At 46.9% G+C, this 13,466-nt stretch overlaps 1 protein-coding gene across 1 annotated transcript in view; it reads right to left on the bottom strand.

Annotated features, from left to right (window-relative positions):
* MXRA5 (matrix remodeling associated 5) overlaps positions 1-10,355 on the bottom strand; it is a 32,694-nt gene extending 22,339 nt beyond the window's left edge. Inside the window, exons 1-2 of the mRNA XM_006112246.4 lie at positions 9,681-10,355; positions 3,752-3,967 (exon numbers count right to left, since the gene is read on the bottom strand). Coding sequence (XP_006112308.2) covers positions 3,752-3,957 — 206 coding nt within the window. The 5' untranslated portion in view covers positions 3,958-3,967; positions 9,681-10,355. The remainder of the gene's footprint in view (positions 1-3,751; positions 3,968-9,680) is intronic.
* Positions 10,356-13,466: the final 3,111 nt, after the last annotated feature.

The following is a 13,466-nucleotide window of genomic DNA, read 5'->3' as shown; positions in this document are numbered from 1 at the left end:
CCTGGTCCCACAACTCACTGGTGTGACAGGAGAAGTCTACTGCCAAATCTGTCCAACTCTGAGTGCTGTAATACAGCCCGACCAGCCTGGGCATATTCATGCTTGTCACCATAGTAATACAGCGCATTGTTGGCTCCATGTAGCTGACAGGAATTTGGAAATGGCACAAACCAGACCAGAAAAGTAGCATGGGATGGAGACAGTGGAAATATGATTTAAAAAAAACCAAAAAACAAGAAAAACTGAACCCATCTAATGCCCCACAGTTCACAGCAGACATAATCCCCGAATGCATGCTCAGCAGCAAAGCCAAGGGATAGCCCAGGATATCACCCTCTGTTGGCAGCAAATTGCAGACACGTGTTCATCTGATGTGCCATGAAAATGGAATAGGTACTGTGTGTACATGGCTAATGGCAAGACTTGCATATTACAAGTTACATGACACATAAAAAGCTTCAAATTAACCCCTGTGTAAACAAACGGTGCTTTCATCCTAATTCCCACCTCTGCACAATGAAAAGCCTGCACATAATTGCCACTGAAAAATAGTAGGTCAGATAATCAGCAGATCTAAATTAGCACAACTATGCTAATTTCTAAAGGTCAGTTGAGTTCCTGGCACAATAATCATAATTAATATCTCAAGTGGTGCAAATTACAGTTTTTGAAGTTTACTGAATTTTGAAAATTGAAAAAATAGTTTCAAGTTTAATTAAATGTTTTGTTTTGACAAAATGAAAACATTTAATTTTAATGTTGACCATTTAAAATGTTTTATTGGATTTTTTTTTAAAAAAATCAACTTAAATGACTTTTACAATGAAAAGTCATTTCAAGTAGAAAAATTTAAACATTCTGTTTTCCAAATATAAAAATGAAATATTTTGATTGTTTCACTTTTTCTCTGACTGAAATAAACTGTCAAAATTGATAGGAATTCACAAAATGAGTTGGTATAGTTAAATTTGGATTTTTTTGCTGAAAATGTTTCAACCAAAACCGTTCACCTAAGTCTAAACCCAACATAAATAAACATCGTGTTTTGCAATTTATAACTAAGACCGCTCAAGGATTCATAAAAAAGACTAATGTCAATAAGGACTGAGACAATCGTATCTAAAAGCTTGGCTAATGCTTGTCTTCACTATTCTGGCCCAAGAGAATGAATATTATTCACAAAATAAAGGGTAAACAAACCAAATAATAGCATATTTCCCCTCTCTGCAGTAAAACCTGCGGTAGTGACCTAAACCTGAACTCCTACAAAATCATTTTGACTGGGAGGTAAGGGTATGTGCCCCCACAGGGTGCAGAATGGTTCTTGAGTCTGGAGAAAAAAAGGCAGGGAGTATTGCCAAGGAGATGTCTAATCCTTTATTCTTTAGGAGGGGAATTTCACATATGAATAATGCCCTCCATAAGCAGATCTTTATGACAAGATCTCCTATAGTTATTGTAAGTGGAATTGGTAGTGATGCCTACAAGGTAGAGCCCTACCAAATTCACAGCCATGTAAAATGTATCACAGATTGTGAAATCTGGTGTCCTTCCATGAAATCTGCCCTATCGTGTTTTTACTCTATACTATTCAGATTTCATGGGGTGAGAACAGTGTTTCTGAAAGTGGGGGTCCTGATTCAAAAGGGAGTTGCAGGGTGATTGGAAGTTTATTTAGGAGGGTCAAGTCTTCTGCACTGCCTTTAGAGCCAGGCAGCTGGATAGCAGTGGTTGTAATGTTGAGAATGTGCCCAGCTCTGAAGGCAACTCTTACTTATGTACTGCTGCTTCCAGAGCTGGATGGCCAGAAAGTAGCAACTGCTGACTAAGACCCTAGCTCTACAGACAGCAGCACAGACTTAAGGGTGGAAACATCATACCATGCCATCTTTACTTCTGTGCCTCTGCTGGTGGCAGTTCTGACTTCAGTGCAGGATTTCTGGCCAGCAGCTACTGTTCTCCGGTAGTGAAGCCAATGCTGCTGCCAACAGCTATGTAGAAATAAAGGTGGCAATACCACAACACCCATACATAACTCCTTTTTGGCACAGGACCAGTGTTCCTTTTAAGCTGTGTGACAGCACAGCTTCACAGGTGACTAATCAGCTCAGCCCAGTCAGAGGCTCTTGGCTTCATGCAGGGAGTTGACTTACTGGGCAGGGCTGATTAGAGGGAACACTGGTCTGGACCCCTACAATTACAACATTATGACATTTCAAATTTAAATAGCTAAAATAATGAAAATCCTATGCTCATGAAATTGACCAAAATGGACCATATGTTTGGTAGGCCACTACGTATACATAATGTTGCTTTAAAATGTCCATCCAAAATGCTATTTTCAAGTTCTTATAATTTTGCCAGATTTAAATTGTTTGGGCTGAAATTTTCCACATCTGGTGTTTGCATCAGACTGAATTATTTTGTAAATTTTCAGTGGAAAAATAAGTATGCAATCATGTAATTAAATATAGTATCATGCTACATACATACAAGGAGGGAAATTAACTTTTCACAGATAGCCTTAACTCTGGAATTTCCTAAATTTTGAGTACTTGACTTTGCAACTTTATTGTTCTTTTTTCACAGATTTTTGAGTGTCATCTTATTTAATAGTGAATATTCAATAATCGTTACATTTTCCAACCAAAGGTCCACCAGAAATGTTAAGGCCAACTGGAACAGTGCACACATGGCAAGACAGAATTTGACCTCTCTTCATTTCCATCTGTTTGGCCATAGCTTTGAAACAACAGGACGAAATTACTCCCTGTAGTACCATATCTGTTTAGTCTAATTTAAGATTAATTTCCCACATTATTTGTGCAAATAATGTATTTGATAAATGGGGACTATTAAAAATTATAGTGATAGCTGGTCTGAAATAATCACAGAGCATATCTGGGCCGGCACTACAGTCCTTAGCACCACTGGAGCAATGAAAAGGAATACAGCCAGTCCCTGAGTTACGAACGGTCGATTTACGTCCGTTCTCATTTACGACCAAACCTCCCATTAAGCGGTTGTAAAGGCAGTCCCTGAGTTACGAACGTGACCTGCGCTTATGAACAGCACAGTCTGAATGTAACTCAATGGGGTCCAACTTACGAACATTTCAAGTTACGGCCAAGTTTTTGGTCCGTAACCCGTTCGTAATTTGGGGACCGGCTGTAATAAAGCTGTTTTAACTAGGCACCTCTTTTGTACTGTAGGAGTTATACATTATTCTGTGAATAGACACACTGATTTCAAAATAGGCAGTGGACAGACTAAAAAAGCTAAAAAAATATAGTAGGATGTAGTATTGAAATTAAATCGTCTTCTAACATGAATATTATTTGATATACAGAAATACTCTAAGGTGGGAGGATATTCTTTTTTACAACCTCAATAGAACAATTATATTAACATCCAAACTATCACTCATTAATTATAGACATTTTCTGGTTTCTAGTATGGTTCTAAATTTATTTTGAAAAACAGATTTATGACCATTACAAATATCAATTTCCCATTGGGTACAATATTTCTCTAAAACACATCTTATTCCAGATAGAATATAACACATATATAACTGGACACCATATTCATGGAAAAATCCTAATCCTAATCCTAAAATATGAATAATCATCTACAAATACAATTCTGCTCATCAGACATACACAATGCTCTCACCATGCAGCATGTGTGCTGAGCTGTATAAATTATACACAGAGAATATAAAACCATTCAGTAAAATTGCAATACAAACCCCAAATTGATTCTTTCCACATGTTTAGAGATTCTTGCTGGCACTGCTGCCAAGGATCGAAATGTGCAGTGAACTTCAGTGGGAACATAACAGGCACATGGGCGTGGACATGCAAAAGTGATTTGTGGAAGTCCCAGGGACACAATCAGCACCACGGATAGTGCCCCCAAATTTCCCCTCTTTCGCATCTTGTCAGTTGTCTTCATTTCGCTGAACCTGTTCAATTTGTAAAAGAAAATGTTTCATCTTTGTAAAAACATTTGTAGAGCATAATTGCTTAAATAATGGCTTCTGTAGGAGCTACTTTTAAGGCTTCCTGACTGATCTACAAAAACAGAAGATATAGGGAAAACTTTGTACAGGTTGAACCATTACAATCTGAGACTCTCTGGTCCAGCAACATCATAGTCCGGCAGGATCACAGATATTGCTGGACTACGGAGTCCCAGTTGGACTGTTTCAGAAGAGCAGCCCAGGCTGGGTTGGCAGTGGGGAGTGCAGCCCCAGCAGGACTGGCACGATGGGGAGCATACAGCTGGGTGTGCAGCCCAGACCGGCACCATGGGGGACACAGCCGCAGCAGGACTGGAGGCAGCAGAGCCGGCCCCTGTCTGGGGCTAGCACGGTGGGGGTCAAAGCCCCGGCCAGGGCTGCCATGGGGGGGCTGCAGGCAGCAGCAGGTGGCAGAGAGCGCAGCCCCAGCTGGGAGCAAAGCCTACAGCTGGGTAGGGAATCTTGACATCCCTTGATATGGCAAACTCCATTGTTCAGGACCACTCAGGTCCTGAGGGTGCCGGATCAGGGAGGTCCGACATGTACAAATTTATTTCTAAGCACTCTGACAGGTAATTTAGGCAAAAATCTATAAAATATTATGCAAAAAGAGTTTTTCTTTCACGTTATTTATATTTGAGTGCCAACTTTTTCCCTCATTTCTATTTTACCATAATTATACTATTTTTTTATATTTCTCTGTGGTGAAATATTTTATACTTTTAGTTGACACATTACTTATGGGAGAAGACATTTGCTAGCACATTAGGGAAGAGAATTAGGAGTCATATCCGGGACTGCCATACTTTACTTCTCACTTGCTGCCTGATGTTGCTATGCAATGCCATTTAAGCTAAAACTTTCAACAACAGCTATGGTAATGACTTCTAAAATCAAGCTAATTATTTTGACACTTGAACATGGATGGTCTAACATCTCAATTAAATATCTCAAATCTGAAAATCTGGCATTGATGTCTATAAAAGTTACAACATTTCCAAACTTGGGTTCCAGAAGTTTAAATTCATAGTTAGGCACTACAGTAAGGATTCATATTTTACAAAGATGCTCAGGACCTGTAGCTATCACTGATTTTGAGGATTTAGCAGGATTTATGATGGTTTGTGGATTTCAGTTGTATTAAAATCTCATGCACTATTGCCTACATCAAGAAAATCAGATAATTTGCTTGGGTGGCTAATTGTCATTTGAAGAGACTAGCTTCAGGCAAACAAGTTGAAAATTGTAGTTCCAGTTGTTAGACCTTTATGATGTGCTTTGAGTTCTTCAGATGAAAAGTGCCACAGAAAGGCAGCTTATTATTAATTGTGATGTTATGATTATATAATGTAGTGTAAGAATGAAAGACATTCACTCAAGTTTATGATGGTTTGTGGATTTCAGTTGTATTAAAATCTCATGCACTATTGCCTACATCAAGATATTACCTATTGTATAAAAGTACAATTTCTTAAATCTGAAAACTCATTTTTTTCAATCAACATCATACAGAAACCATTATATTTCAAAGGAGAGACTCGTCAATCTGAAGAGGTTTCTCAACTGTCTGTCAAGTTAATAAGACAGTTACTACAGGTATTTGCTATAAAATACTTCATGAGGTGTGTAAGAACAATACACTTATTCAGATGATCCTTTTAGTGACAGCTGTCATATTAAAATATCTTACACGTTTCATTTTCTTTTGAAGAGCACTAATCCTGCATTTCCTTTTACATAATTCTTTCATGAGTCAAGCAGAAGTTACATCATCGCCACAACCAAAAGGAAGGACCTACACCTCAGATCTAAAAGGATATTTAGGCATCCAACTCCCATTAAGAGTCAGTGTAAACTGATACAGGATTAATTTCTTTAAGAGGAGTTACATTTATGAGAGACGCAGATTTAAAACTCATTTCTGATGCTTTCATCATTAACCACTTCTGTTAGTAATAATGATATTTTACTTTTTAGTTATTCCCCAAATATTCACTGAAACTTACAACATCCCTGTTAACCAGAGAAGCATTATTCTCATTTTGCAGATGGATTATGAGACTTGTTGAACATCACAGAATAAATCAGTAGGAGAGTAAAGAATGGAACTCCAGGAGTTCTGATTTCTTGTACACCACTGTAATCACTAGACTATATTTCTCAGATTGTGGAAAAGACCAGACCTCTGTAGAGCAGTGGTCACCAACCAGTCCATCAAGATCTGCTGGTAGATCTTGGAGCCTGTGACAGGTGATCCTGACTGATTTGTCCAAGAGGTTATCAAGCCCAGCACTTCAGCTGCCCCCCCACCCAGACTGCTGCATATCTGCCCTTTGTCTTGGAGCTGTCCACTCAGGAGTCTCCTGCTTTCTGTGCAGGGCAGGGGTTGATATCAAGATGGCTCCTCTCCCACCCTGTATCCTTTCTCCAGAAAGCAGAGAGAGGGTACAACAGGACTTGAGATGGAGTTTGGTGGCTGCTTTTGGGAGTGGTGCAGGGTCATGACCAGGGCAGGGGTGAGCCTGCCTTATGCGCACTGCACCACAGCCAGGAGCCACCTGAGGTAAGCAGTTTCCAGCTGGTGCCTACATCCCAAAACCCTCCCCGTGTCATGAACCTCCTCCTGCACCCTAAGCCCCTGCCTTAGCCCCAAGCACCCCTGCATCCAAACAGCCTCCCAGAGCCTGCACCTACAACCCCCTCTGGCACTCTAACTGCCTGCCCCAGGCTCAGCTCAGAGCCCTTCTCACACTCCAAATTCCTTAATCCAAGACCAGCGCCAAAACCCCAGCACTCTGCCCCAGACAGGTGAAAGTGAAGGAGGGTGGGAAGGGAGGGAGAATGAAGTGAGCAGGGGTGGGGCCTCGGAGAAGGGGCACAAAGGAGGCATGGCAGGGTATTTCGGTCTGAGGTAGTTCTTGGATGGCACTTAAATTCAAAAAATGATCTTGTGCTTAAAAAGGTTGGGGACCACTGCTGTAGCAAACAAGGAGCAATTTCCCTTTTCCACCAGGGGCTGCAGCCACATAACATGCGAGAAAACAGAAGTAGGGACTGTAAACACAAGTGGCTGCGTCTAGACTGGCAAGTTTTTCCAAAAACTTGCCAGCTGTCTACATGGCCACTTGATTTTACGTAAAAGCACTGACGTTCTACTGTCTGAAATCAGTGCTTCTTGCACAAATGCTCTGACGTTCCTGTTCGGGCAAAAGCCTTTTTCCGGAAATGTTTTTGCGAACAAGGGCCAGTGTAGACAGATAAAAACTGTTTTGCGCAAAAAAGCCCCGATGGCAAAAATGGTGATCGGGGCTTTCTTGTGCAAAACCGCATCTAGATTGGCACGGACACTTTTCCACAAAAAGTGCTTTTGCGGAAAAGTGTCCGTGCCAATCTAGACGCTCTTTTCCGCAAATGCTTTTAACGGAAAAACTTTTCCATTAAAAGCATTTGCGGAAAATCATGCCAGTCTAGACGTAGTCAAGTGAGTTTGGAGCTGCCAGCTACCACTAGGAGTCATCAGTGGGAAAGTGATATCCAGGGAAGCCAAGAAATAGCACCGGGTGGGTCCACAGCATGTCATGTGGACCAAGGATCCAGGTAGATAGCCATTATTTGCAGGAGAGACACAACCAAATAACTAGGAATTGTGTGCAGGGGAACTGGCCATCTGGCAGTACATTTATGTTTACTGTGGTTGGTCCTGCCCATGAGGGCAGGGGACTGAACTTGATGACCTCTGGAGGTCCCTTCCAGTTCTAGGATTCTATAGGGGAGCTGAGAAGGAGGCAGCAGAGCAATGTATGCAACTCAGCAGAACAGCCGGGAACTGAATGGCATGTGCAGGGGAGAAGAGAATCAGGGGGCAACACACATATTCAGGGGAGAGAGTTGTATGGGAGTGTTGTAGATGGAAAAAGGATGGGAAGGAGACAGCACATGCAGAGGGAGAGAAGAATCAAATACCAATAAAGAAACATACCAGGAAGGGATAGACAGAATACACAGGAGGGAAGAGGAAATATAGAACCTCCAAAAAGTGTTCTCTTCCCCTGCCTCTCAGATTCAATGGAGTTAAATACAGCAGTTGCCACAGCACTATTGCATGACTGGCAAGCTGGAGGGGAACGGGTTCATGGTACAAAGCACGAAAGCCCGCCCTCAAGAGCAGACACATACATATCCTTGCTGCCCAAGAGCACACGCAAAGCAGATAAGTGGGTGCGATCTGGGATGCAGGGGGAGAGCTGTGGAAAGCCACCAGCCAGCTCTCCTCTTAATTCTTTGCCGAATGACCTACCCAGAGTTTAAGGTCCCACCTCCTGCCAGGGCTGGCCCTACTTCCCATAGGCAAGGCTACAGGGGCGGCGGGCATCATGGGCAGCGGGAGGGGAACTTTGCCTTCCCAAACCGCCAGCCTGGCCCCACCCAGACTCCGCCCCAGCACGCCGACTGTAGGCAGACTGGGGGTGGAGTGTTGCTGCCCCAGAGCAGCTGGCCTCCGGGTGCTCTGGGGCGACGGAAGCTGGGGCTGTGCGCTTTTAGCCTCCTGCCTTCCCGGTGCTTCGGGCCGGAGGAGGCTCCAGTGCCGCCCACCCTCTCCGTGCTCCAGGACTGGGGAGGCTGCAGCCATGTGCGGGGGAGGGCTTGGCTAGCACGGGGTAAAGGGGCTTACCTCACCCGGCCCTTCCTTCACCCACTGCCCCTGCATGGCTCAGTGCATTCGGAGTTTGCTTTCGGTGTGAGGTAGCAGGTTCAGCGTGCCTCGGACTGGCACAAACCATGGGGATGTTTGCAATTCGCTGTTGTCAGCTGTTTATAGCCGAGTGAGCCCTAACGGGCCTCAGTTTGCTGCCCAGTAGCAGAAAGCGTTGTCACCCCCGCTGTGTGGAGGGGTTCACTAGCTACACCCGAGGATTAGTGACAGCATCGCTGATGCTTCCACAGGGCGCTGAAAGGCTGAGAAAGGGAGAGTGCGGCTCTGAGATCTCCGCTGAGCCAGGGGAAGGGGAGCGACCCGCTCCTACAAACTGCGCTGAAGGCGACACACCCTCCTCCCCTGCCGCGAGCGCTGTGGGTTCAAAGGGCGTTTGGTCTGAGGAGGGACTGCAAGCCCTCAGGAAGGGCAGCGAGGAGGGGAGGGGGAAGGCGACCTTTCCAGCAGCGGGAACTTGCTGGGGAGGCTGGTGCATGAGGAATCCCCGAAAGCCTGGGGCGGGAGGAGGGCTTCCCTTCAGAGCCGGGCTTGGGCAGATGCTTCGCATTAGGGCACAATTCCCCCTGCTTCCCAGAAGCAGCCGGCCAGGGCGCACTGCGCAACAGAAAGAAATGAAACACGCCCCACGTGCGTGGAGCTGAAACCCCCTCCCGGACCCGCGCTCAAGGAGCATTTCCCCTCGCCTGGCCCAGGCTTCAATACCCGAAAGCGGGCTCCCCCCCCCCCCGGGCACGTACACACACACACACACACACCCCAAAAGGGTTGAACTAGCTAGCGCGCGTGTGTGGCTTAACCAGGCACTTTCCCGAGCGCCCCTCCAGGGGGCTCTTCTGCAGGGTCCCACACGTGGGCAGTTAAAATGCAAGGAGAGGCAGGCAGCAAAGGGGGGGGGGGGGGACGCAGAGAAAGCAAAATAGCATTTGATGCGTCAACCATTACCTGCAGTTTGGCAGAGGGGAGGAGGGGGCTCACACAATCCCGCCCGCAGCGCCCATCCTCCTCAGTCGCTGCCAGAGGCTAGAAGCTTGTCTACAGTATGCCCAGGAGGGAGGCTGTTTCAGACGCGGAGTGCTCCGGCTCTGTGCCTGTCATTGGGTAGCACCTGGGACTCCAAAAGTTCATGCCAGCCCAAAGCAACCTGGCTCGGCTCTGGGCTATAATCCCTCATGCCTTCTCATCGCCCGCAAGCCAGGCTGCCAGAGTCCAGGCTCCACAGAAAAGAACGAGCCCCCGACATTCATCCACCTTTTGTTGTTCTCAAAAAAAAAAAAAAAACCCCACCAAAAACAAAAAAACCCCAACAACAAATCCCGAGATCACTTGTTGCAAAGCAAAGGGGCCGTGCAAATCATGCAGGCGCTGCAGGCGGCATTTCACAGCCCCGGAGCTCTTTCCTGCCCGGGACTGCGGGCGGGGGTGTCTCTCGCAGCGGTTGGCTCAGCCTCAGGCAGTCGCTCACATTGGGCAGCAAAGCCAGGAGGAAAGGAGGGGCGCACAGCACTCCGGGCACGGCACGCAGTTCTCCTGCTCCCGCCTGCGTCCTGCCTGCTCGGGTGTGCTCGGGGCCAGGACGGAGGAGCTGCTCGGCTCTTCGCTTTTGGTGGGCGGCTCTTTGGAGGGGAGCTAATGGGGAGGGAGCTAAGCGAGGGTGCTGGAGACGGAGTTTTGCTGAGGTGTAATTTACGTACATTGAGAGCTGGCTCTGGCTAGGGCTGGGAGCTGAGTAGGGAGGTTGTTTAAAAGCGAGACAGGAGCGAATTGCAGAGGAGAGGGGCATAGGCCAGGGATGTTAGCAGCCAGCCGGCTACTGTTTAAATGCTTATCAGCTAACGGTCTGGTAAACCTCAACACCCCCCCCCCCTTCCCACCCCCAGCACTGCATTTTAAATTCAGACCCGCAGGCTGGCTCAGTCCCAGGATGGCTCAGTCTGATACAGAGGCAGCAGGTCAGGGTGGCAGGGGGCTCCCCTGGAGTGGGGTCAGAGCACACTGGCTGGCGACTCCGGCCCCAGGGGGAGCTTTTTGGTAACCATGTACCCGTTAAAAGTTGTTGCAGCTACACAATTACTTAAACAATATCTAACTCCCCTAGAGATAGTCACAAAATTCATTGCACCAGAATCCCCTTGCAACAAGCCAGGGAGGTCTTTTCACCAGAGAAGGGTCAGGAGCCCCTCCAAAAAATTCCTACAAGCACAGCATGGGGATGTGGGTGAAGATAGCCCTGGGGGAGGCAAGTGTCCTGTCCTGCCTTTTCCATCCAGGGCCTGTCCCATAGGAGCCAAGATGCATCCCTACCAGCATCATGGGAAGGGAGAAGGGCACACTGCCCCTGGCTCCCCCGGCCCTGGAGCACCAAGGAGGAGGGAAGGCATGTGGGTCGAACCTCCCCGGTCCTGGAGCATGTGGGGGGCGAGCACTCCAGGACAGCAACACTCTACCCGGGTACTCCTACAGTGTTCTGGAGGGTATGTGTGAGAAGAATAGAGTAGAACCAGGCTGGAAGGTCTTCTCCCACCTTTATACCAGCCGCCTCTGACAGGTAGTGTGCCAACTCCCAGGTGAAGCTCTTAAATATAACACAACAGTAATGTAAAATGCAAGTTCTAAAGAGGTGATGGTGCCCCTGGGGCAGAGTCAGTATTTTGTTTACAAACAGAAGCAGGGGGATTAAGATAAAAAGGCTGAGGATTAAAAGAAGATTCTGAAATGTAGCCTGTAAAAGGGCGAGGAAAGAAGGACTCAGAAAAAAATGCAGCGAAGGAAATTCTGTCCTTACTGCACTTCCCTGTGGTCATATGGGAAGTCCATGAGAGGAACAGGGTAGAACACAGATCTTTCAGGGCTAGCTCCTTATCCAGCAAAACAAGTCTACTTTTCTGTTGCATGCTGCCAAAAAAGAGGACTCTGATAGAAGTGAGGTGACCAGTTCTCTGAAACTCTAGTGTAAAGTCCCAGGAAGTTGGGATAGATGTCATGGTTGATGGCAGGGCCATCCTAAGGTAGGCGCAGAGCCTCAGTCTCTGACCCCTGTGGAAAATCCCTGGATACATTTTTTGTTACTCTCTAAGGTTGCATCTACACTGCACCCTTAGCTTGAAATAATCTATGCAATTTAAGCTATGCAAACTGCATAGCTTATATCGAGTTAATTTTGAAATAGAGTGCTATTCCGAAACGTCCTTTAATCCTTGTGGAACGAGGTTTAGAGACATCAGAATAGGATGCCCATTATTTCAAAAGCTATTTCAAAATAACAGGCACACTGTCAAAACATAGGAAATGGTATTTCAGGATACCGGAAGTATTCTGAAGTAGCGCTTCTGTCTAGATGCACCCAAAGGTGCTGCAGGACTATTTGTCGTTTTGTAAGTTTTTTCTATTACAGACTAACATGGCTCTGAAACTCTTCATCCAAAAAATATGCCTTGGCATTGGAAAAGTTTTAGAAAAGTGCAAAAAATATTAGGGCTATGAAACAGCTGCCATATGAAGAGAGATTAGTAAGACTGGGACTTTTCATCTTGGAAAAGAGATGACTAAGGGGGAACATGATAGAGGTCTATAAAACCATGACTGTTGTGGAGAAAGTGAATAAAGTAGAGTTATTTACTTCTTCCCATAACACAAGGACTAGGGCTCACCAAATAAAATTAATAGTAGCAGGTTTAAAACAAAAGGAAGTACTTCTTCCCACAATGTACAGTCAACCCATGTGTGACGGGGCACGCCGCCCCCTCCCCACTGCCGCCAGCCCGCCCCGCACTGAACCCGCGGTCGTCCTGACCCTCCTGGGAACCATCCGGGGAGCAGGGACGAACTGCGGTGCCTGCTCCGCCGTCACGGCCCAGCTGACGAGCAGCGCAGCGGGGGTGTGGCTGGCGGAGGGGCGGGGACGCGCGGAGGGGGAGGAGCCAATGGACGCGGTGCCTGACGTCATCAGGGCCAGACGCCGGCACGGCCTTTTTGAAAGGGCCCCATGGAGCCAGAGAGGGGAGAGGAGAGCGGAGGGAAGCAGAGAGGAGCAGAGAGTGAGAGTGAGAGGGAGAGGTGGAGGAGGCAGGAATGAGCGGAGGAGGGCGAGGAGAGACTGGCGCAGCACAGGAAGGGTGGGTGAGGGTAGCACGGGCCCGTGGGGGCCACGGGAGCAGTAGATAGGGGGTAGAAAGAAGCCCAGGGCGGGTGAACCCGGCGGGCTGGTGTGCTTCGGACAAGCGCCTCATCAGCGAGGCAGGTTTCCGCTCACCTGTCCTTAGGGCCCTGGGCTGGGGTCCGGGAGAGAGGGTGGGCCCGGACCCCCCTACCCCGCCTCGGGGTGCTATCACCGAGGGGCTGACCGGAGAACCTGAGATAACAGGGAGAAGGACTGGACTCACCTGTTACACCATGGAACTCCTTGCCAGAAGATGTTGTGAAGGCCAAGACAATAACAGGGTTCAAAAAATAACTAGATACATTCTTGGAGGTTAGGTCCCTCAGTGGCTATTAGCCAGGATGGGTAGGAATGGTATCCCTACCCTCTGTTTGTCAGAAGCTGGGAATGGGTGACAGGGGGTGGATCACTTGATGATTACCTGTTCAGTTCAATCCCTCTGGGTCACTTGACATTGGCTACTGTTGGAAGACAGGATACTGGGCTAGATGGACCTTTGGTCTGACCCAGTATGGCCATTCTTATGTTCTATGTAATAGGAGTGATTGAAGGAGCCACTACATCACAATATT

The sequence above is a fragment of the Pelodiscus sinensis genome, chromosome 1 (assembly GCF_049634645.1).
Source record: "Pelodiscus sinensis isolate JC-2024 chromosome 1, ASM4963464v1, whole genome shotgun sequence".
Lineage (NCBI taxonomy): Eukaryota > Metazoa > Chordata > Testudines > Trionychidae > Pelodiscus > Pelodiscus sinensis.
This window is presented reverse-complemented; position numbering and strand designations above follow the sequence as displayed.